The 24,189-nt window shown below is 40.7% G+C and overlaps 1 protein-coding gene across 1 annotated transcript; it reads right to left on the bottom strand.

Annotated features, from left to right (window-relative positions):
• Window positions 1-397: 397 nt before the first annotated feature.
• rad50 (RAD50 homolog, double strand break repair protein) lies at window positions 398-23,898 on the bottom strand. Its single transcript, XM_084028357.1, has 31 exons — window positions 23,791-23,898; window positions 22,527-22,664; window positions 22,264-22,347; window positions 21,814-21,965; window positions 21,530-21,715; window positions 21,228-21,432; window positions 20,348-20,476; window positions 20,106-20,271; window positions 19,745-19,803; window positions 19,459-19,593; window positions 19,156-19,362; window positions 18,802-18,984; window positions 18,555-18,712; window positions 18,133-18,308; window positions 17,671-17,908; window positions 13,212-13,401; window positions 12,761-12,887; window positions 12,150-12,343; window positions 11,613-11,723; window positions 11,113-11,205; window positions 10,749-10,862; window positions 10,417-10,544; window positions 10,164-10,265; window positions 9,883-10,005; window positions 6,130-6,215; window positions 5,890-6,032; window positions 2,695-2,828; window positions 1,291-2,423; window positions 1,131-1,178; window positions 887-991; window positions 398-703 (listed from the first exon to the last, which is right to left on the bottom strand). The coding sequence occupies exons 2-28, from the start codon at window positions 22,653-22,655 to the stop codon at window positions 2,237-2,239; spliced, it is 3,939 nt and encodes a 1,312-aa protein (XP_083884483.1). The 5' UTR covers window positions 22,656-22,664; window positions 23,791-23,898; the 3' UTR covers window positions 398-703; window positions 887-991; window positions 1,131-1,178; window positions 1,291-2,236.
• Window positions 23,899-24,189: the final 291 nt, after the last annotated feature.

Raw genomic sequence — 24,189 nt, 5'->3', positions numbered from 1 at the left:
AGTCCTATAGAAGAGGAATTTATCAATCAACTGGATTAGCAGCCAATGCTCTACAAAAGTCTAAGTCATTAGCTTTTTTTTTTTTAATCAAAACTTGGGACTTAAGATAGATTAATCTATAATTCTTAATAAATAATTCAGCTGAATTAATAATCAACATTTAAATGATTAAGTGATTCAACACATTTTATGACTTAATATTACGAGTGGTCAAAGGGGTGCAGCGCCTGACGTAGTTGGAAGGACTAAATTAGCAAAGAATTGTCAGAAGTAGCCTACAGCATCATAAAAAAATAAATAAAAAGAACCAATGCAGTATATAAAAATAAACATGAAGGAAAGCATTTTTCTATAAATGCTGATTAACAAGCACAAACCACTTCAATACACACTCCACTCATGGGCAAATAAGATTTATTTTTTAGAAACTCTAATTACAACGCTGTATATTATCAGAATAAATATGTAATCTACATATATAATATATACTTATGTTAAATACAATGAATGAAGAAAAAAAACAGCCCTCAAGGTTTTCAAGTGGTTCCAATGATTATTGAGTCGCAGGGATTCTGGCTTTAATATCTTTCCCCGCACGGAAGAATTCTTGCCGGATGCAAAAGATGAGGTGTTCCACAAGCTTGGAAATCGTTATCTCGTGGGTTGGAGGTTTCACCTTCTTTAGCAACTCCTCACATCTCGCCTGAAAGACAACAATTCATGTTGGTTAAGCGAAGCACTTTATTAATGTTCCTCAACATTTCTGCTGTATTCGCTTCGTTTATCTAAAGGGAAGGCTACAGAGTGTGCGTGTGGTACTCTCATCCCTCCCATAACACAGATTTGACCCTTTTTGCAAATGTGATGTCACAAAGGGAATTCTTACACGTTTGGTGTGTAGCTGCAAGTTCCCCAGTATCGCATTCTCCTCACTTTCCTTGAAGTGTGTATTGTTGCGCAGGAGATCATGCACTTTGCAGAAGAACGTAGTCTGTGTGAAACAGAAGCAAGAGGGCAACAAAGCAGACACGCCCCTTCATGTTAAATTGTAGAAAAATGGACAGGGAACAGATATTAGACCGACACAGATGAGTCGAATTAGAAGCGACAATGTTTCAAACTCTTCTCACCTTGCATCCCTGATCAATCAGATGTGTCACGTCTTCCACAAAGCCCTCCTGTAACACAGAACATTTTGATCATTTATTATACGTTGGGAAAAGATAACACACCAATACGTTGTCGGGAAAAAAAAGTTGACAAGTAAGAAAACCGTTGTGCTCATCTTACCGTGGAGAAAGATCCATTGTGTTGTTTAACCAGGTCAAATATATGTTTGAGGTTAAGGTGGATCATGAGTACTGGCATACGCTGTAGTGGCCAACAGCGCCACAGCAGACACCAGCAGCAACATCCTCATCATCTTCATACTTGTTCGTTGTCTTTCCAAGTCTTTGAATCGATGAGTCGATTGTCAGCTTGCAGCTTGTTCTGAGGTCTAAGCTGACAACACAAGATTTATACTTGCTTTGCCCACGCATTTGCCACATCTCCCCCCCTTATTACCAAAAAAAAAAAAAAAAAAAAAAAAAATGCAGTGAGTCTGCAGAATGTGTGAGATAAGATTTGTTTGATAACGCTGTGGTTGACCGTTGATGAGCAAACTGAGCCATTACTTCGAACTAAATCTATAGGGTTGGCTGCCATGGTTTAAAAAACAAATAATAAAAAAACCCAAACTAACAACCTTTCTAACAAGCATTCATGCACCGGTGGAAAGAGAGCCAGTCATAAGGAACCCATGTCCTCCACAAGAGATTTAATGACAGAACGTCATAAGAACACAAAAAAACACACATTTTTAAGCTATTGGACTCCAATATAGTGTAAAGCACAAAAGAAGTTTACATTGAACTTTACAGTTTCTTTCCAGATGGATGAAGGGAGAAAGGAAAAAAAACAGGATTTGAGGAGATTTGCGTTGAGGCGATGCATGAAAAACATTCATTCTCGTCTTTTTTACCAGTGTAGGTTAAGTATTGTGATGATCCGTTAGTTATAGAACCGGTACATAAAAGGAGTGACTTGAATGTGGATTTTTGTCATGCTTCAAGAACAGAAACATATCAATACCATTTAAATCAACTGAACATAGACTCTGGCCAGCGGAAATGAAAACAAGAAGATGAAGGATTAGTGTGCATTTCCAAAGGAGATTAAAGGGTCTTCTGTGAGCTCAGTGGAGGTAGGACGAGAGGGAGGTGATGCTGCACTTTATGATCTCAGAGTTCTGGTCCTGGTTCTTGCGGATGCGGTAGAAGTGCTCAATGTAGCTGGATCGCCCCAGCAGTTCCACGAAGTCCTCGTCGTGGGTGATGACCAGCAGCTGGAAGTTACGCTGGCGTGAACGACTCTTGATGATTCTGGGGAGAGCGTTCAAGAAGAGATAAATATGTCAATTCACGTAGCACAAACCACATCAAAGGAGCTTGTTTGTATGTTCTTGATGCAGAGCCTCCGTTTATCAGTAATAACCCCGCATTTTAAAGTTGCCTCAACGTCATAACTGAGCACGAGAACGCCTGTTGTACCCTGAACAGATCGTAAAGCCCTCTGAGGAAAATGTGTGATTTGGGGCTGTATGAATACAATTCAGTTGAATTGAATAGTGTGTGTGCATGTGTGTGTACTGACTCTACGAGGGCATGTGCCAGCGACTCGATGTTGTCTCGGTCCAGGTTGGTGGTGGGCTCATCCAGGGCCAGGATCCCACAGTTCAGACAGAAAGTCTCTGCCAGAGCTAGACGGATGATCAGGGACGCCAGCACCTAAACACACAAAGCCAGAGTAACTGAAATTAATTAATTAAAGAAAAAAGCCACGTGAATTACAGATATTCCATTTTATTTTGACTTCATTTGCAATGATTCAGTGGCTATATTTGTGTGGATATATATATTCAGGTTTTCCAACCCTGCCTTTCAGACATGGAGATGTCTCCAAACATGTCTCTTTTAAAGGAAAACACCACCGCATTTCCATACTGAACTATGTTCTGCTCTGATGTTAGACGAGGTGATACATACCTCCCTCTCCTCTGTGCGTGCACTCAATGGCTCTTGCGCGCACTCCGCGCAGCGCTAATTTGCTAGCATGTAGCTTGTCCCAGTATATTCCTTAGGATCCAAAGGGGGGTGAAGTTAGAAGCGACCAAGCACTTCGACGTTGTCCCTATTTAAATACGGTTACGTGAGTAGTTACACGACCCAAGTTTGGTTACACAAAATGAAACATGCCAATTTTTCTAAGCGGATAACAAGGATAACTATATAGTATGGCGGAATAACAACTGGAAGCACTTCGACGTCGGCGCAGTAATATCATCACTCAAAACATGACGGGACTATATACCTTCTGCTTGTTTTCACAACCCTGTACGATGCACGTTATAACCATGATGTTTGATTTTCACAAACTATCTTACTACAACCTGATGCTTCCTCAACTGTGCACAAACTACTACAGGTAGTGCAGGCGACGGCGTGCAGGTCACGTAGGTTCTATTGACGGAAGGAAGAGGGGGAGCGGAGTGATGATATTACTGCGCCGACGTCGAAGTGCTTCCAGTTGTTATTCCGCCATACTATATACACTCAACAAAAATATAAACGCAACACTTTTGTTTTTGCTCCCATTTTTCATGAGATGGACTTAAAGATCTAAAATTCATTCCAGATACACAATATTACCATTTCTCTCAAACATTGTTCACAAATCAGTCTAAATGTGTGATAGTGAGCACTTCTGCTTTGCTGAGATAATCCATCCCACCTCACAGGTGTGCCACATCAAGATGCTGATCTGACATCATGATTAGTGCACAGGTGTGCCTTATACTGTCCACAATAAAAGGCCACCCTGAAATGTGCATTTTTTTGCTTTATTGGGGGTCTGGGGACTCAGAACCAGTCAGTATCTGGTGTGACCACCATTTGCCTCATGCAGTGCAACACATCTTCTTCGCATAGAGTTTATCAGATTGTCAATTGTGGCCTGTGGAATGTTGGTCCACTCCTCTTCAATGGCTGTGCGAAGTTGCTGGATATTAGTGGGAACTGGTACACGCTGTCGTATACGCCGGTCAAGCACATCCCAAACATGCTCAATGGGTGACATGTCCGGTGAGTATGCTGGCCATGCAAGAACTGGGACATTTTCAGCTTCCAAGAATTGTGTACAGATCCTTGCAACATGGGGCCGTGCATTATCTTGCTGAAACATGAGGTGATGTTCATGGATGTATGGCACAACAATGGGCCTCAGGATCTCATCACGGTATCTCTGTGTATTCAAAATGCCATCAATAAAATGCACCTGTGTTCTTCGTCCATAACAGATGCCTGCCCATACCATAACCCCACCACCACCATGGGCCACTCGATCCACAACATTGACATCAGCAAAGCGCTCACCCACACGACGCCACACACGCTGTCTGCCATCTGCCCTGAACAATGTAAACCGAGATTCATCCGTGAAGAGAACACCTCTCCAACGTGCCAGACGCCATCGAATGTGAGCATTTGCCCACTCAAGTCTGTTACGGCGACGAGCTGGAGTCAGGTCCAGACCCCGATGAGGACGACGAGCATGCAGTTGAGCTTCCCTGAGACGGTTTCTGACAGTTTGTGCAGAAATTGTTTGGTTATGCAAACCAATTGTTTCAGCAGCTGTCTGAGTGGCTGGTCTCAGACGATCTTGGAGGTGAACCTGCTGGATGTGGAGGTCCTGGGCTGGTGTGGTTACACGTGGTCTGCGGTTGTGAGGCCGGTTGGATGTACTGCCATATTCTCTGAAACGCCTTTGGAGACGGCTTATGGTGGAGAAATGAACATTCAATGCACGAGCAACAGATCTGGTTGACATTCCTGCTGTCAGCATGCCAATTGCACGCTCCCTCAATGCTTGTGGCATCTGTGGCATTTTGCTGTGAGACAAAACTGCACATTTCAGGGTGGCCTTTTATTGTGGGCAGTATAAGGTACACCTGTGCACTAATCATGATGTCAGATCAGCATCTTGATGTGGCACACCTGTGAGGTGGGATGGATTATCTCAGCAAAGCAGAAGTGCTCACTATCACACATTTAGACAGATTTGTGAACAATGTTTGAGAGAAATGGTAATATTGTGTATCTGGAATGAATTTTAGATCTTTAAGTCCATCTCATGAAAAATGGGAGCAAAAACAAAAGTGTTGCGTTTATATTTTTGTTGAGTGTAGTTATCCTTGTTATCCGCTTAGAAAAATTGGCATGTTTCATTTTGTGTAACCAAACTTGGGTCGTGTAACTACTCACGTAACCGTATTTAAATAGGGACAACGTGGAAGTGCTTGGTCGCTTCTAACTTCACCCCCCTTTGGATCCTAAGGACAAGCTACATGCTAGCAAATTAGCGCTGCGTGGAGTGCGCGCAAGAGCCATTGAGTGCACGCACAGAGGAGAGGGAGGTATGTATCACCTCGTCTAAGATCAGAGCAGAACATAGTTCAGTATGGAAATGCGGTGGTGTTTTCCTTCAAAGATATTATGTACTGTGCACTTTGAATCTTAGTTTACCCGTGTCGCAGTTGCAATTCTAACTTGGTTTATATTTACAAAATGCAATAAGTTGGTCATTAAAACGTTTGAAAATCTTTTCTTTGTACTTTTCTCAGTTAAATAAAAGTTCATGTGAAATAACACAAAGATTTGAAGTTTGATTGCATTTTAGAATGTATCCGACACATTTTCTGGGAATGGTGTTTGTATGCATTTCTTTTATAACACACACATGCAAGAGTTTAATGTGAGGCATGTGATTATACAGAAAATACGTTTCTGGTACCTTCTGACCGGCACTGCAGCGTCCTCTCATGTCCAAAGCGGTGTCTCCTTTCACCATAACTACTCTGTAGTTGTAAACCCTCCGCTTCACTCCAGCGGACGAGTTTTCATCCACATCGGACCTGATCTCCACGTACTCAATGTCTGGAAGTGGTTGAAACACAGAGAGGGCAGATTGAAGGAGAAGAACTATGTGCATACAAGTACACATACAAATCATAGGGTTCATAGTGAGATGCACCTTGACCCCTGTAGGTGCTGCGCCACAGGTCTCTGATAATCTTGTTGATCTCATCCATCTTCATGCTGTGGAATTTCATGATGGTTCTGAGAAAAAGAAAAAGAAAGCAAAGCCACAAACCCAATATCAGACGAGATATTGTGGTCGACTTCCCAAACAAGAAGTCGATTGGCGACAGATCTGGTTTCTCAATCAGGTGTGAGACGAACTCGAGACAGAATTTGTGGTTGTCACATGATTTTATAACAAAAAAATGTGCGCACGAATCACCAAATGGGCTCAGGATGGCTATCGAGCATATCCTGTGTCCTGCATGTATATCTGCCATCACTGTCCCCACAGCATTATCCGCTTCGATTAAATGTCAAGGCGTGCAAAATAAAATTTGATATTTTAGCCACCCTAGTGTGTTAGAGTGATCATACATATGCAATGGAAGAAGAGGCTATAACTGTGTAAATGGAGACGGTGTGTATGCTTGGTACTCCAGGTGAAAAAGAGAGTACGGTGCCGGATTAGAGCATATAGAAGATTAAACGCTGGGTTATTGTCATATTAGAAACCACACCACAGTGAGCAGCACAAAAGCATGCATGCATGAAGAGCAATTAGTTGAACTTAAATTGACACAAATCGAAAACCACCAGGAAAGCTAGATGCAGGTTTACATTGCTGGTGCACGTACGCCCTGACAGACTACAAGCTTTTTTCTGATTGTTTGATAACAAAATAGTTGAGACAGCAACTTTTTTTTTTTTTGTGAATTCATATCATATTAATCCACAACAACGATAAATGTTGATATGACAGATATGAAGGCAGGCAACTGGAAGCAGCCTTCCGGCATACCGAGAAGCATTTCATCTTTAATCTAGCAATACGTCGAGAAAAATGTGGTTTGAAAACACCAGTGTGATAACGACGCAACTTTCGAGAACCATATATGGTGGATAAATCGACAGGCCATGAAGAAAGGAAGAGAAGACAGAAGGTAGAGCAGTACTTATCCATCCATCTGTCCTCGCGTTGCTTGTATCTGTGCACACCGTTTATGCAACAGAAGGAATTCAGGGCTCATGACATAACTTTTTGGAGATTAAAGAATGCGACGAATGCAACTTGGTCATGTTGACAGGAATAGTGATTCTATGTTTGAGATATCAAATTGGTGACAGAGCCAATTAAAATGTGTTTGTCGTGCTATATTGTATACAAATATTTAATTTAGGGTTAAATAACATGTTCGATCATTCTCCCGTTTATACTGGATATTAAAAGAGAGAAGAACAACTAAACAAATTCCAAAGTGTTTCAGAAGTTAACATAAGGCTAGGATGCCATACATTTATGGTTTACATGCCTTTCATTGCAACAAAATATAAGTGGCCAGCAGATCAGACCGTGATTGAGAGGCCGTGTCCACGTGTTAAAGTGTGTATCTGTGTTCCTGAAGAGGAAACACACTTCTCTAAGTGAAGCTTTAAATGTCAGCGTTTCCTCCCAAATACGAGATGAAAACAAGAAGGGACAACTCTTGTGGGTCAGGTCAGGATTTTAAAATAATTTGTATTTAAAAAAAAAAAGGGGGGAGAAAAAAACAGACACATGTTTATCTTACTGCTCCGGAGACATCTCAGTAAATATCAGTACTTGGACAGCTTTTAACAGCATTAGAATGAGGGGTTGGGTTTATCTACAGTGTTACATATCAGAAATTTGAACTTTTTTTTTTGATTAAGTGATACACATTCTGAAACAGCAGACACCATATTTGGTTTATACACAGACAGTAACTGCTCTGTCTTGTGACCCAATAACCTGATGGCCCGTTTGAAGATAATTCCCATTTCCTTAAAGTTCTTAAGTATCAGTTTTCACATGGATTCTGTTACGGTCGCATACAGAATACACAAACAACTGTAATAAGTCCAATGTATTTCATGTACTTAAGAGAAAGCAGGAGCTTTGTGCATCACTTGTAATACAGTTTGAGTTTTAACATTAAGAATTCTGCCCACAATTTTGACTCGTATATCAGAGATGAAAGATTTGCCAATCACGTCACTGAGTTTCATACTAATTGTTTCCAATTTTCTCTGTATTCAAACAGAAACTGTGACCTGGATGTATGGTCTATTGGAAGGCTGCAAACTTTCAATCTTGATAGCAGACACTGTGTGTGTCACAGATGCCTTAAACCACACACGTATGGGTAAATGATGCTTCTGCTCTCTTCTCAGATGGTATCTGAGCTCAGACTTCCTTACCGAGGCTCATTGTCTCTTTCATTCTCAGCGTCACCGTCAGATGCATCCAAATCATCCAAGAATTTTAAAGAAAGGCTTTGACTGCTTAAATGTTACGGACGAAGAGTGTTTTTGGGAAAGAAAGCGTAAATGGAAAAAGTGTAATGATCCGTGTCCTTATAAATCAATAAAGCCATTTGTACAGGTTGTTGCTGGTGTGGGTTTCTATGAATTAACTGATGCTCGGTAGATGGGTACCAATGCTGTCCTGGGTGGTTTTAATACTCCATTTATGCATCGCTTGTATTTCATAGCTTCGAATGGGATTCTTTAAAAACATACCTCTTATAGTATACCCATGTGATTGTTGAAAAACATTTACTATACAAAGTATTGTAATAATTAAACTTTTACTATCCAGAATACTACACAAAATACAATAGGGCTGCAATTAAAAGCTATTTTCTTTATTAAGCTGCTGATTAAAGTAAATTTCAATCATACAAGTATAATTTTTCCCATCTTGAATTAATCGGACGAAGAGTTCAAAATCCAAAGATGTTCAGTTTGCAGTGACATGATGATGCCTTTCCTACACTTTGTAGTGCATTAAAATAAAAACACAAAAGAGATTCATCACTACTGACGTGTCTTATTGCATAGACTCAGTCAACCGACACAAACGGAAACTTAACTCGGCAAAAACCAGGTCACCAGGGTTATGCAGAGTGCCTTAAGAATTTTAATCTCACAGGTTTTTACACTGTCTGTCTGTATGTATGATGACTGCTTCACCGGAGATCTAAATTCAGAGCTTCAATGTGATGAAATTAAAACAATATGATTTGCTTTTAAACTAGTTTAACTTGCAAAGAAAACAACCAAACTCCACACAAGAAGACCGTAGCCGATCAGCAGGTTTGAATCTAGAACGTCCTTGCACTGCATCACTGCAGTCGTCATTAAGTAAGTAAGTTCAAGAGAACGAGGCCCTTGACTTCCTAGCTACCAACCTACTAGGAATACTAGGAATACTCGGTATCCGTTATCATACAACGTCACCACCCTTTTAACACGTGGTTACATTCATTTCTGTGGTTTCACACGGAAGTCATTCAGCTCTGTGTCGGTTTGAGTCATTGTGTTCATATAAACATTTCCAGGCGAGTAAACGTCTGGCATTTTATTTTACTAATAAAGTAGTAATCTGAGACTGTAAGTGAGGGGAAAAGATCACCATATCCAGAATATATTATTAGGGTATTAATAATAAGCATATCAATTAGAACAGTCATTTCCAGCTGCCATTCTCAAGAGAATCTGTGTCTATAATGTTTCCTGTTTGTAAGTTCAGACACCGTTGATTACAATCCACAATATTGAAGAAATAAAAAATATCACTAATAACTCTTTGCAACCATAAATCAGTTAAATTTGAATTAAATTGATGAACGCTTTGTGGTTAACGCCTACTATAAGTGCGTGTATTTGTCTGGGCAACACTCACTGATCAAGGGCCTTGTAGTAGAGATCCAGGTCTTTAATGACCAGCTCTGTTGTCCTCATTGTGATCATCTTGTTTTTGTAGCGCTCATCCGCTTTGTCATACTGATCTTCTCGAAGCTCTTTCCTGTAAGCAATCCATACGAAGAGGACGTTTATTTCACGGAAAAAGCATCTCATTAATACAAAGCAGGATCCACCAGTAGTGTTAACTGGAACTCATTGCTATAGGTGCACTGACATGATTCAGCTTTTAGATACTAGATGGGTATTACAGTATCTCACCGGTAATGCAGTATCTCCTCCTCGAAGCCCTTTTGACGACCCATTGCAATACTGCGGTTCTTCTTCAGCTCTTCCATCTTACGCTCTGCTTCACGCCTTTCTCTGGACAACCACAGAAAGTGATGATGATATTACTAACAGCTCGACCACCGGTGTGACGCCACCGAAGTAAGAGAGACTGGGCTCGTCGTGAACAGCCTGGATCAAACGTATCGCTCTTACAGATTATTAAATCACGGTGCAATGTTCTTACTGGCGTAGCTCCATGACTTGCATGTTGCCCATGTCTTTCATAAGAGCCTCGCGTTTAGCCACAACCTCCTTCAGCTCCTCAACACGCTTCCTCAAGGTCAGGTTGTCCTGCAACCAGCGCTCCTGGACCTAAGAAATACTTCAAAAAGTTAGCCTTGCCAGACTGCGTCCCTTCTCAGTGCATCTTCTAAATAGGTGACGTTGTGCCAGAAATATAGGCACTCCGGCCCTATTTGCACCTACCAGTACAATGGTGGATATAATTTACAACCGTCTTTAAAAGAAGAAGAAAAGAGACAAGAATGAAGATGATAACGGCTCGGAAGGCTTTACCTTTTGAGTGTCTATGTCCTGACGGACGTTTCCCATCTCCTTGTTGATCTTCTCTTTATGCTTCTCGGCCTCGTGGAGCTGAGCGTTGGTTTCTTGAAGCTCTGCCTCTTTTTGCTGCAGCGACAACAAGACAATGTCAACGATCTTGTTCGGCACTCTCGAAAACGAATAATCCGACACAATCTGCGTTACAGCTAATTTCAAAAGAAGAGTCACTGAAAGCAAAAGGAAAGCTGGTGTTTCAGAGTGAATGAAGACCGCAAACGTTGACGTCTTATGATAACCATGTGGACGTAACGCCCATGAGAAAATGGCCGACGGGAGGTATCAGTAACATGGATATATCAATAGTGACAAACGTTACCTCTTTGTATTGGTCTTTGGCGTCATCAACATATTTGGTGATGTCTCTTTCTAAAGTGGTGATCGTCTTCACTCTCTCTTTAATGGCATTGATCTGGTCAGAGGCAAAGTTTAAGACTAGATTAAGATTAAACAAATATAACAGAAGAAGTTAAAAATAAAATCCATCCTGTACTATTATTTCAGGTGCCTAATTCACTGTAGAAGCTATTTCATAATACACAACATCTGACTTCAATGATTATCAGGAAATGTGACAGGGTTGGCATTATGTTAGTTGTGTTTTTCTAAACATTTGATTAGCAAAAATTGGCATTTTTTAAATAAAACTGAATCACTTTTGATTGTATTACTATTAAATATAAAACAGTGGTTAAATATAACAAAACTGAAACTGAAAACAGGAAGCCCAGAACGAGGAGAGGAGGATATCTTCTGCCTCGTCCAATCCCAGGTCAGTGAAACAACTTTTCATTACAAAGAAAGAGCACAAGTATCCACCTTCTCCTGCCCGTCTTCCTGCTTCTGCCTCTTGCGCTCCACCACCTCCTGCTTTTCTTGTTGGAGCTTCTCTAGAGCGGCAGACAAAGGGGACAGCTGTTCCTTCGCTTCCTGCAGAGAAAAGGTGACACCATGTTTACAGAGCACAGACTCTTTACTTACCATTCACCTCGACAAAAAGAAATGAGCCAAGACATGTTAAATAGAAACAGACACATTAAAAGGGAACACTACGGGATTATTTTACCACGTACGTGACAGTAGAACTCACAAGGTGAATTAATGCAAACTATTAATACCAAAATTATGCCAGCGGCATTTAAGAAAATATATCTGTGTAGGGAACAGAAATGTGCAAACTGACAGAATAAAATACTATGTGCAAATGTATATGCATTGAATTTTGGTGAAGAAATAAACACCGCAAAAAGGTTGTGTTCCCTGTACATTTGTGTGTGATCTAAGGTAATTCATAAGTGCCTCTACATCAACATCATCCGAGAAGCAGCTCACATAAACAAAAGCAATGAACTGTACCCTGATGTCCCTGGTTAAGGCCTGTATCTCAGTGGTGAATTCGACACACTGCTCCTCCAGCTGCTGCTGTTTCTGCATATCGCTGCTCAGCTGGAGTTTCTCTGCTCTCGTCTCGTTCACGGCACTTTTCAGCATCTGAATCTGATCTTGCTGGTCCTGGATCAGCTTACGCTTGAGCTCCATCTTGCTGGAGGCTGCAAGGACATAAAAAAAAAAGTTACAAAACACCTTCAAATGAAGGTGTGAATAACAAAATCCCTCACATTTTAATCCTATTTCAACAAAATGGTCAGCGTGGTTTGACTTTAAGATGCATAAAGTACATCCTACAAGCTATTTTCAAAGTAAAACTTCCTTATTAGATACACTTAGCTAAAACTAATAGAGTGTAATACAGCAGCCCTGCAATAAATGGAAGATGCAAAGGTAAAAATAATACCTATTTAACAATAAATACAAATAAATGACAAAGTTTGTTTTTATATCAAAATCTAGCCATCTTCCTGTAAAACAAAACATGATATATGCTTAATGTAAGCTAACATGAGTACACAGACTACAAAAAACAGAAATTCCCTCTAATTGGGTATGCCTGTATGACATCATCTTACTGGTGTCCAACTTGTGCTGAGTTTCCTGTTTCTCCTGACTGACTTGCTGGATCGTTCTGGTCAGGTCGACTCCTTGGAGTTTGGCTGCCTGCTGAGCTACTTTTCTCTCCAAGTCTTTAAGGTCCATCTGAAAATAAAAAGAGAGATAAATAAATATAGTGGGGTGATGAAAGATACAGAGGAGAAGAGGTGTGTGTACAATTTCCAGGAACTAGCAACGTCTTAAAGTGATGTTTCTGTGTCACTACTTAAATGCCAATTTAATAAGAGGAGAAAAGAGAAAATGACAAGAGTTCCTGAGGAGCTATGTGGAAGAAGAGCGGATGGATTATGGTGGACAGATTAAAAAGTGTAAGAGAGAAGAAAGACAGCCGGTCGGTCGGAGTGGACTGGATGGGAAAACAACAGAGACAGTCAAAACAAGGGAGTGGGACAGACAGCAGAATGGTACCAGGTATCGGTCCATGAGAGAGATGTCCTGCAGGCAGGCCTTGGCCGTTTCCTCCTCCGACATCAGGGTACCGAGCAGAGTCTCCTGCTCCTCCACGTCGGACTTCAGCCTCTCGATTTCTCTGTTTACACTCTGCAGGCGGTTTCTCAACTCGGGCAACTCCTTTTCCTGAAACTGTACAATGGACTGCCTGGGAAGGCATGAGAGAGAATACAAATATATTTTAAGCAGATAATAAAGGTGTACTCTACATGTTAAATACAAGTCTACCATATTTATATATATATTTATATATACTTTAAATATCTATTTCCTTTTGAATGAGTTTTCTTTTGCAATTTCAAAAAGGTGTTGTTGCTCTAAATATCACTCCTTGTTGAAAAGCTAATATAAAAAGTTTTTAAAAATACACAGTGGCCGGTGTGTCTCTACGCTCATCGGTAGGGTTCAGCTCAGGGTTCAACAGTGGTGAGAACTTGAAATAAACTCATATGAGAATAGGGCTCCACCTAGTGGAGTACAAGGGTCATTCTGTGTCATTTCATCAAATGCCTCCCACCTGACCATCTCAGAATGTCCTGAAAAAATTTGAGTACAAAGACACACTTGTTACTAGGACAAATCCAAAATATTAGGTCTCTACTGTCAACAGTTACCTCATGAAACGTCATTGAATGAAGGGTAGTTTAGACGGTTTTTGGCATCATACTCTGAAAAGCCATTTTTAAACGGCATTATCTGGAAAACTATCTCACCTGTGGCCTTCAAAATTTCTACAGTGTATATCTGTTACTAAACGCCTCCAGACATAGAAAATCAGGGGTGTAGCTCAATGATAACCTAGTATGGTAGGTACTTAAAATTAGGCTTGTTGAAATAAAGTAGTACATTTGAAGAGTGGCTGAGCTCCCATTTTTGCAGATAAAGGACTTCTATCACTTCTGCCTCTATCTCTGGTGTTAGCTTAAACATTCTACAAAATATGGTTTCTCTCAGATGATTAGTTTCACAGATATTAAGGCTCAAAAATGGAAGTAAACACATCTTTGCCCAACTTCAGAGTCATATTCCAAAAAACTGACAACACGTATCAGGTCCAAACTTACTTTTTTTGAAAGATCATATTCTTGTTAAAATCATATTAAAAAATCAGGAGGGTGTTTTGCCTCATTTTGTCACAGTGATTTTTTAAAATCCTGATATTGGTGGGGTTTCTGTGGCTGGTTTTGGTACTGCATGTCCTAATAGCCTACTAGTAAACATCACAGGAGGGCAATTCAATTGTGTTTTTTACCATTTACCAAAGACTTACATGTGACTAAATGCTACTGATAAATTTAGCCTCACGAAAACATTTAAATGTAGCACAGTTGTAGTTACAGAGGCAATAAGTCCTTGAATGTGAGTTAAACATGCTGAAAGCAGCTTTTAAGGTCTTAAACCATGAACATAATAGCATAATATTGAAGACTGTACATTTTGTCATACTTTAAGTATATAAATTACACAACCAAATCAAATAATAATCTTAATTTGAGCATAAGATTTTACATTACAGTAGAAAAGTCTCTGTCAAAGTTTGATATTGAATAACAGTTTGTCTCTATGCTCACTGTGAGGGATCACACATTTTTCATCTTTTAGATCCAATTCCTTCGTCACATTCATTAATTTGGCAGTCACTTTACAAATAGTCTAATGTACATGTCTGCTCTGTTGTGCTCATCTTTTTTGATGGCATACATGCGCCCAGTTTCTGTAGAGGGAACGTCAAATCTTGCAATTCTATGCTGCAGTGGGACATTGCACATCTTCTCTTCTTGGCCAGTAGAAACTCTTGGTAGGGTCATGTGGGTGCATGAACTGAACCAGTACATCTTCATCTTGATCTGAAACATCTCTGATACTTCCTATCCACCATTTCTGATCATAACTCACATATTGTCTCATAGTGAGCATATAGAGACAAACTGTTATTCAATATCAAACTTTGGATACTTTTCTACTGTAATTCAAAATCTTTATGCTCAAATTAAGATTATTATTTGGTTTAGTTGTGTAATTTATATACTTAAAGTATGACAAAATGTACAGTCTTCAATATTATACTAGATTTGTTCATAAGACATTAAAAGCTGCTTTCAGCATGTTTAACTCACATTCAAGGACGTATTGCCTCTGTAACTACAACTGTGCTACATTTTAATGTTTTCGTAAGGCTAAATTTATCAGTAGCATTTAGTCACATATAAGTCTTTGGTAAATGGTAAAAAACACAATTGAATTGCCCTCCTGTGATGTTTACTGGTAGGATAATAAGGCATGCAGTACCAAAAACGGCCACAAAAACCCCACCAATGTCAGGATTTAAAAAAATCACTGCGACAAATTGAGGCAAAACACCATCCCAATTTTTTAATATGATTTTAACAAGAATATGATCTTTCAAAAAAAGTAAGTTTGGACCTGATACGTGTTGTCAGTTTTTTGGAATATGACTCTGAAGTTGGGCAAAGATGTGTTTACTTCCATTTTTGAGCCTTAATATCTGTGAAACTAATAATCTAAGAGAGACCATATTTTGTAGAATGTTTAAGCTAACACCAGAGATAGAGGCAGAAGTGATAGAAGTCTTTTATCTGCAAAAATGGGAGCTCAGCCACTCTTCAAATGTACTACTTTATTTCAAAAAGCCTAATTTTAAGTACCTACCATACTAGGTTATCATTGAGCTACACCCCTGATATTCCATGACTGGAGGCTATTAGTAACAGATATACATTGTAGAAAATTTGAAGGCCACAGGTGAGATAGTTTTCCAGATATTGCGGTTTAAAAATGGCTTTTCAGAGCGTGATGCCAAAAACCGTCTAAACTACCCTTCATTCAATGATGTTTCATGAGAAAACTATTGACAGTAGAGACCTAATATTTTGGATTTGTCCTATTAACAAGTGTGTCTTTGTACTTGAATTTTTTCAGGACATTCTGAGATGGTCAGGTGGGAAGATTTTCAGAAATTTGATGAAATGACACGGAATGACCCACATGTCATACAACCTTCTGCACTCTACTCCGATTAGACCTCTGCTGTGCTGTGAGCTCTGTTGCACCTGTTAGAAGGGGGCAAATCGCACCTTTATCACCATTATTGGTAGATGATGATTTGTGTCACAAACATTATCTGTCTAATCAGACAGAGTAACTAAAAATACCTGTGTGGATGTTCAACAAACAAATGGGAGGAGATCGTCATACCCTTAATCGAAAACCACACTTTGTTCTTCGTGATTAAATTATTCAAATTAAGAGGAACTGTATAAAAACACAGCAAACTATGAAAATACATTCAGAATTGTTTCCACAGACATACACATTGTTTGCATGTGAATGCATGAGTGAGCATTGAGCGAGGCTCCATCTAACAGTAGCTCTTGGATGACGCGATGCTATTCATTGTACCGGCATCCTCCTCCTTGCTCTATGGCTGTCTGATTGAGCAGAGCAAAAAAAATAGAGTAGCCCAAATACATAATAAAAAGCATAGGGCTGGTGCCAGTCTGTCATAAAATGGCTGTTGGACTGGTGATATGTTGCCATAATACTGTTGTGAATAGAAACAAATCCCACATGCTGCAGCTGCACTATAGGATGAAGCTCTCCCCAGCACCCTGCTGGAGAAAAAGGGTTATATGGACACACGCCCTTAAGCTATGCAATATCGCCCACCACTGGATTTGCAGTGAACTGCAACAAACTTGATCTTGTTCTTTGATTACAACATGATCCTCTTCCATTTTGTAGTGCCTAGTCGTACCTGCCTTCAGGAGATAAAGGCTTTGGATGAACAGCTATTTCTTCAGCTAAACAGTGATAAAACTGAGGCTCTTCTTGTTGGTACCCCCCACCAGGTCCAGTCGTCACCCCCTTCTCCTCCTCAGTCACCAACCTGGGGGGTCAGGTTTGTTTGATCCTCACCTAACCTTCAGTAACCATATCAACCATCTCTGCAAGTCCTCGTTCTACCATCTCAAAAACACTTCCAAACTCCACCCGACCCTAACTCTGTCAGATGCAGAGAAGCTTGTTCATGCTTTTATCTCCTCAAGGCTGGATTACTGTAATGGACTCTTCATTGGGTTCCCTGGCAAGAGCATCCAAAAACCGCAATACATGCAGAACAGCGCTGCCAGGATCATGATGAGAGTCCGCAAATATGGACATTTAACTCCCATCCTCCACTCAATATACTGGCTTCCAGTCTCACCGGCCACGCACTTCCAAATGAAAGTAACTAGTAAAAACTTACATTTTGAAAGGAACACATAGTTGTGTGAAGAATAACAAAAAAAAGCACTTCATTTGATGCATACTGACATTTTTAGTTGCAGCTCTATTTGAATGAAAATGTTAAAAATGTGTTTTTCCCGAGTCTCGGCCCAGCCAGCTTTCTGCATACCTGACAGGTTTGAGAGCCATCATGTCATCTCGCTTCCTCTCCTTCCTCTTCAGATCCTGCTCTGTGTTCTTCAGCTTGTCTGGCACCAGGCGTAGTTTGGACTGCATGTCACTGATAACTTCCTGCAGGTCAGAATCTGAAGGGAAGGTCCGCTGGCACACCGGGCAGCAGGGCTCTCTCTCCTCCGTCAGCTGGCTGATGAACTGGGTGTAAACGGCTGTGGCTCCAGCTAGCATGGCTATGAAAGGTGGAGGAAGAAGGAATACATTTATGATATCTTCATTTATACTTCTTCTACTATCACAATGACTATGTTAAAGTTAAAATGAGCACATACAGGACTTCACTTGAGGCAGGTAAAAAGTGGCGCATACATGACATCTCTTATCCCTGCATGAAGGTCTTCTCCAGGACTATTTGTGTCTATGGCGTGAATCTCCTTCTCATTTCTATCCCATTCACCTCTTTGTTTGGAGATCTTCTCCAGATCTTCTCCAAGTTTGACCAGGTCTTGCTCCAGGTCCTGACTGCCACACACGTTGAAGAACTTCTCTTCGTCGCTGGCTAACTGCTGCTCCTTCTTCCGTACCTCGGCGGCGATGTGGCTTTTATTCTGCTCGCTTGATGCCAGGTCCTTACTGAGAATTATGAAAATCATGAGCAAGTTGAAAAACGAGTCTAAAAGAAGTTTAATAGATATCTAGTCTGTTTATCTGTAGACGTGTAGTTTAAATTCGGGGTTGAAAAGGGAAAGTTTAGCAGACGTTAAGTCTTAGACATCGCTTCAATATCGCTAAAACATCTTTTCAACGCATTTTCTCAATGATTATTTTCACATATAATTTGATGAGGTGTGAGCTTTAATGTAAATAAATCTTACTAACTTCAGTTTGGCAAGTCTCCCCCTGGTACTGTTGATTTCCTTAGACTTGGAATAAATCCAATCCTCCAGCTCTCTCTTGTTGGGAAAGTGGCCGAGCAACGACACCAGATCTTCGCTGTGGCGAGACTTGATCTTACGAACCTGCTCCTCCTTCTCTGTCTGAGGGAATGGATTAGAGGGAAATAATGAGGTGATCTGTAGAGTATCGCATGTTTCTGAAAACAGACGCGCTACAGGTCACACATTACCTTGTCCTTTTTCAGCATGTCCATCTGAGTGCGTGCCGTGGTGTGCGTGTTGAGCAGCCCCATTTCTTGGTCGAGCCGTCTCTGTGTGCGATCAAGTTCAGCCTTTTCTGTCTGGAGCTCCACGACCTCCGCCTTCAGCTCCTCCACGTTGGAGCTCTGAACTGCACTTTGCAGCTCACGCTCCTGAAGACCCCAAAGTGTTGTGAGTTTATACCAACAACTCTTGCACACATGCGCATAGCCAAATCTTAATACAGTATTTTAAAAACTTATTTCACTGAAAAGAAGGCGACCAACTGTTGAAATCCACACCAAGCATGAAAACATCATCACAGTCGTCGTGTTTATACTCACCGCTTTTGCCAGTTCGTTCTCCAGTTCTTGCAATCGGCTAGATGACCCCTCCAGCTTCTGCAGCTCTGCCCTGATGTTTCTCAGTTCTTGCTGCTTCTTCCCCTGCATGTCCCTCTTCAATTCCACGGTTCTCTCCAGGCCAGTCTTCTTATCCCTCATTTCATCAATGGACTGCTGCTTCTGCTGCTCCTTTTCGTGCAGGTCCGCCTGAGTGGAAAGAATAATAAGAGGAGTCAGGAATGTATTCAATGATCTGATGCCAAGGCTGCAAAAGTAATAATAGCTACTGAGATGATTTCTTACCATAACCTGACTGACTGTTGCTTTTTCCTGCTCAAGTCTCTGTGTGACGTAGCGATGAAAGCTCTCAAGCTGAAGAGTGGTGAAGGGCGGTCGGTCGTAACCCTCCATCTCCAGGTAGGATGACAAAGAGCGAACCTGACAAAGAGATATACGTGTACTTTCATCAAACCATAGACTGTATATAAGAAGTGGACATCGCTGTCATCGTGACGTCATCCTTTGGTGTGCGGACTCTAAAAGGAGTGTGTTCAGTGCTGCAGTACCGAGGGAGATGTTTCTATCTCACCTGAGTGTCCCGGGTCTTGATGCTTTGAGTGTGGCGGTCAGCCTCCAGCTGGAGACGACCTAGGTAAAGAGAGGGGGGTTTCAGCAGCTAATTTAGCATTCTGGAGATACCTCTGGTCCTCCATCTTTCTGACTTCCCCGTAATTATCTTGGAAGAACAGCAGAGTATTTAAAGTCCTAGTCAAGACTTGTTTCTCAAATTGATTCTGTCGTCTATCAGTGTAATGACAAGATGTATGCCATCAAATAATGCTCCACCAAAGAGATCAGGAAGAGAACATTGTGGGGGTACGGTGTACTTGACAAGCTATTTTCAGATTCTTCCGGCACTTAGACGGCTACATGTGTGCAGGTGTGAGTACCTTGTTCTACCAAGAGATCAGCCTTGACTCTGTTGAGTCTCTGACACTCCCGACCAGCTCTCTCCAGCTCCTTCTGGCAGTCGGTCAGCCTCCGCTCCTTCTCTCTCACAGTCCTCTGGTGGTTCTGGTAAAGCTCCTTAAGCTGCTCGTCTGAACCCTGGAACACCTGCCAGACACAGAACACTGGTTAAAAATGGCTCTAAAAGGTCTCTCAGTCTCTCTGTTTTTTTATTCTATATTACCTGTTCCATTGTTTCCTCCAGCTCCTTGTTGTCCTCCTCCATCTGTTTTTTCCGGCTGTCTAAAGCTTTGATGTCGTTGTCCAGCTTCATCACTTTTCCCAGTTTCATGTCAATATCGGTCAGTCGATTCTGAAAAGTATTATTATTACAAGTTAATTATCAATAAAAGTAGCATTACAGTTATGCTTCAGACATGCCTACACATGTAAACATACAATAAGCCCGCTGGGATTACTGCACATTACGCTTAAATCATGCGATTTCAGCTGCTGGGCTCCTCAGCTGATCACATGCCTTCATCTCTCACTTTAAGCTTCTAAGATAACTGTCTTCGGCTGCTGGTTCAGTGACTTATACCGGTGGAATCTGTGGTGTCACCGCTTTCATAATGATCGCTTGTTTGGGAAGCATGACATAGCAAAATCACTAGAATTAATATGCGAGCATGCATCTTTTTTTGCTGTGTGCTAATGTAGCTGCTTAGTGTTAGAGTTGAGATAAATTGGCTATCATGCGCTTGTAGCTACGCTTGTTCCTGTCATGTGGGAGTGCAGGATGAATAGGTTTCTGCATATTTAACGTGTCCTGATGTTGGGCGCTTGGGTTCTTAATACAGTAAAATGATGATTTCACTGTGATGATTGGTACAAGATAGATACAAGTGGTCCCAATGTGTTTCATACAAAGAAACATTGTTCACACAACTTTACAACCAATGGCAGAATAGATGTAATCTTACAATGATCAAAAGATCTGGGCGAACTAACAGTACAATGTTGGAAAGCTAACTACATTTTGAATTCGACAACAGAACTATGAACATCTGACCGACACCATTATCCGTTGGCTTCCTCTTGAGAGATGTGCATCAACAACCAACCTCTAGTGGATCGATCTGGCTCTCTGCCTTCTGGACGCTGTCTTTAGAGGACATCAGCTGAGCCTCCTTGGTGGCCACAGTCTCTCTAATCTGCAGGGCTTTCTCCTTGTTCTGCTTCAAGTAGCGCAACTCCACCTGACACTCTTTCACTGTGTGACTTTGTTTGAGACGCAACTGACGCATAGTGTCCAGAGCTTTGATATACCTGAGAGAAACACAAAGAGAGAGTAAGTCAAGGGAAATGCGTAATATGATGCTTTATGGGAAAAAAAGATGAAAATGCAAGAATAAGTGGTCTTTACTTGGTTGCAGCAAAGATGGAGTCAAACTTGTCTTTGAGTGCTTTGCCCTCACAAAGTGGCCAGTTAGACTCTTCTTGGTGACAAAAGATGACATGGTTCAGGACAGGCTTGGACACACCCAGAGCAGAAATCATCTCCCGATCCAGTTCACCACACTTTGATGATAGGCTCACCTTCTTACCGTCTCTGGATGAATGACAATGAAGGTCAGGGCTCATGAATTAACATGAATAGAAGTCCAGAAAAAGATCTAATGAGTGAAGGATGGTGTGACTGTGGCTTACTTGCTCCTGGTAATGACCTGCTCCAAGCTTTTGAACGTGTAGTTCTTTGCCTTCTGAGTGCAGGACATGGAGCGCTGGATACTCACTTTTTCTGAGTTGACGTCACTGAATAAAAGTCGAATCTGTGCTCGCACTTCCGTCTCATGGGCGTCCTGGAAATCACACAGTGTGAATTTGCTTAAACAATGACTAGAGAGAGGGACTCTTTGTAGGTGAGGATTAAAATAGTAAGAACAATAAAAAAAACAACATTTAAATTAGCTTCTTGTAATGTTTCTCATTACGCCATCACAAATTCCATCCAATAAGTTGTAATCAGTCTTAGAAGATTGCTTCATTTTAAGTAGGTATTGTCTCTGGTATGAGAACTATCACTGATTTAAGGAAAGCCAAAATATCAGAATGTATTATCTATAATTGTAATATCCCAACGGTAAAGTGCAACCTCACCTTTGGATCGTGAACGAATGCACCTCCTTTAGATCCGGGTGGAAGCTCTCCTGCTGTCGCGTACTTAAGGCACTCAATTATAGTCTGGAAACAGAAAAGGGTCATGTTGAACAAGAATGAAGGGAGGGTTGTAGTTATCATTTCTTTTAAATATGTTTTCCAGCTTTTGCTGTAGCTACTTGCAAAATATGACAAAACAAACAAAAGGAACGTTCTTCTTCATCCTCTACAGGTCATGCTTCACAAAACCTTTGCTCTCATACCGTTTTCCCTGCTCCATTGGGTCCAACCAGCACGGTCAGCGGAGTGAAGAAGCCTATGACTTGTTTGTCTTTATCCTCAATGCCAAAGCTCCTCACCCCCAGGATGCTCATCTTGTCTATCTTTGACATTTTGGCTTTCTGGAAGAGAAAGAGAGAGTGTTGAGAAATATGAGAACACATGACATCAATCAGTAGCTGTAATAAAAAACTTTTCACTGTGACGTCTATTGAAGAGAATATAAAACATACTGACTTAAAATCCGTAGCACCACCTAAAAATGTATCTGCGGCTACACCGATAAACAGCTTTGTCGTGGTCATCAGCTCATCTCCTGACTGTGGCATTTGGTTTAGAAGTTTCTGTCAGTTTGCACTTTGACGATACCAATTAATTTAATTTATACAAGTGTTTTTGCAAAACTGGACATAAACATTCGTTAAACTATGTCAAAGAGTACTGTGCTGAAAAAGTGTACAAACAATTTTACATTCTTCACCTCTAGACGGATAGTCAAACTATGTTTTTTGCATGTTTAGTCAAATTCAGTCAACAGTTCATTTCACTCCAAATTATATAACTGTATAAATGATTAATAATAATGAAAGAAAGTGGCCATCATTTATATTTAATAGTCTGGACCACATGAGGTCTATAGCACAAGATAACAGGTTATATCTGGCTTTAAATACATAAACATAGTTGTTCAGGATACATCTACTGTTGTTACTGTCTTTTCGTTGGTATTTCTAACCTTTGCAAACAAATCATTGTGAACTCTATAATACTTTTATAATTTATTATAGTTTATAATCATATCGCCTCCACATACGATGTTGGTTTTGTGTGTGAACTACAGATTAAATACTTATTTGTAGATGTGAAGAAAATGCAATATAAAGTTATGACGCAAACTTTCGTTTTTACCAAACAAGTAAATGATTGTTAGCGAATTCACGTGTTTAGAGACTGTATTGCCGTTTGAATATTTCTACATTATATTATTACGATAATATTTATATTATATTTGTGATATTTACCAGCTAACACGTTATAATGTGCCGAGGTTGTTTGGTTGAATCATGCAGTCTCTGGTTTAAAGTGTAATCTGCGTAACGTTAGCTAACATTATGCGTGGCTTCCCGTCAACTCAGCTAGCTAGCGAACAAGGTGAATTTAGCGACATGCTAGGTTGCGCTGTTTTATAATTAGCGGCTCGCTGTCGGACAAAGTGCCGCTCTGTGCGGTGAAACAGCAACGACTCACTTGTTACGACGGTCTCCAGACGTACGTGTGACCTGAAATTCAACCCGCCTCAGAGTTGTTTGGGTTCAGAAGAGAAAGTACAGTTTTCGCGCTATGGGGGATGTGACGTATCCGGCGAGTTCTGACTTCCGGGAGTAGAATACGAGGACATAGAACACGGATCTATCAAAACGGTCATTCAGACTCAAATATCCTGCTTTTTTTTGTTACAGAGTAAGCCGCCTATACTCCGTTTCTTCCTTAATGGGAGTGATTACAATTACACAAAAGTAATTACAAGAACGTCTTCTAGGAAATCTATTTCTATGACCGGGCATCTACTCTGCAGTCATCTTCTTCTGTGGTGTTGAATGCTAAACTTGGGCAAACTCCAACATGTCTACTCCAACCGGTGAGTTA

Source organism: Eutrigla gurnardus (genome assembly GCF_963514095.1).
Source record: "Eutrigla gurnardus genome assembly, chromosome: 15".
Classification (NCBI taxonomy): Eukaryota; Metazoa; Chordata; class Actinopteri; order Perciformes; family Triglidae; genus Eutrigla; species Eutrigla gurnardus.
The sequence above is the reverse complement of the archived record's forward strand: the minus strand, read 5'-3'. Positions and strand labels throughout refer to the sequence as shown.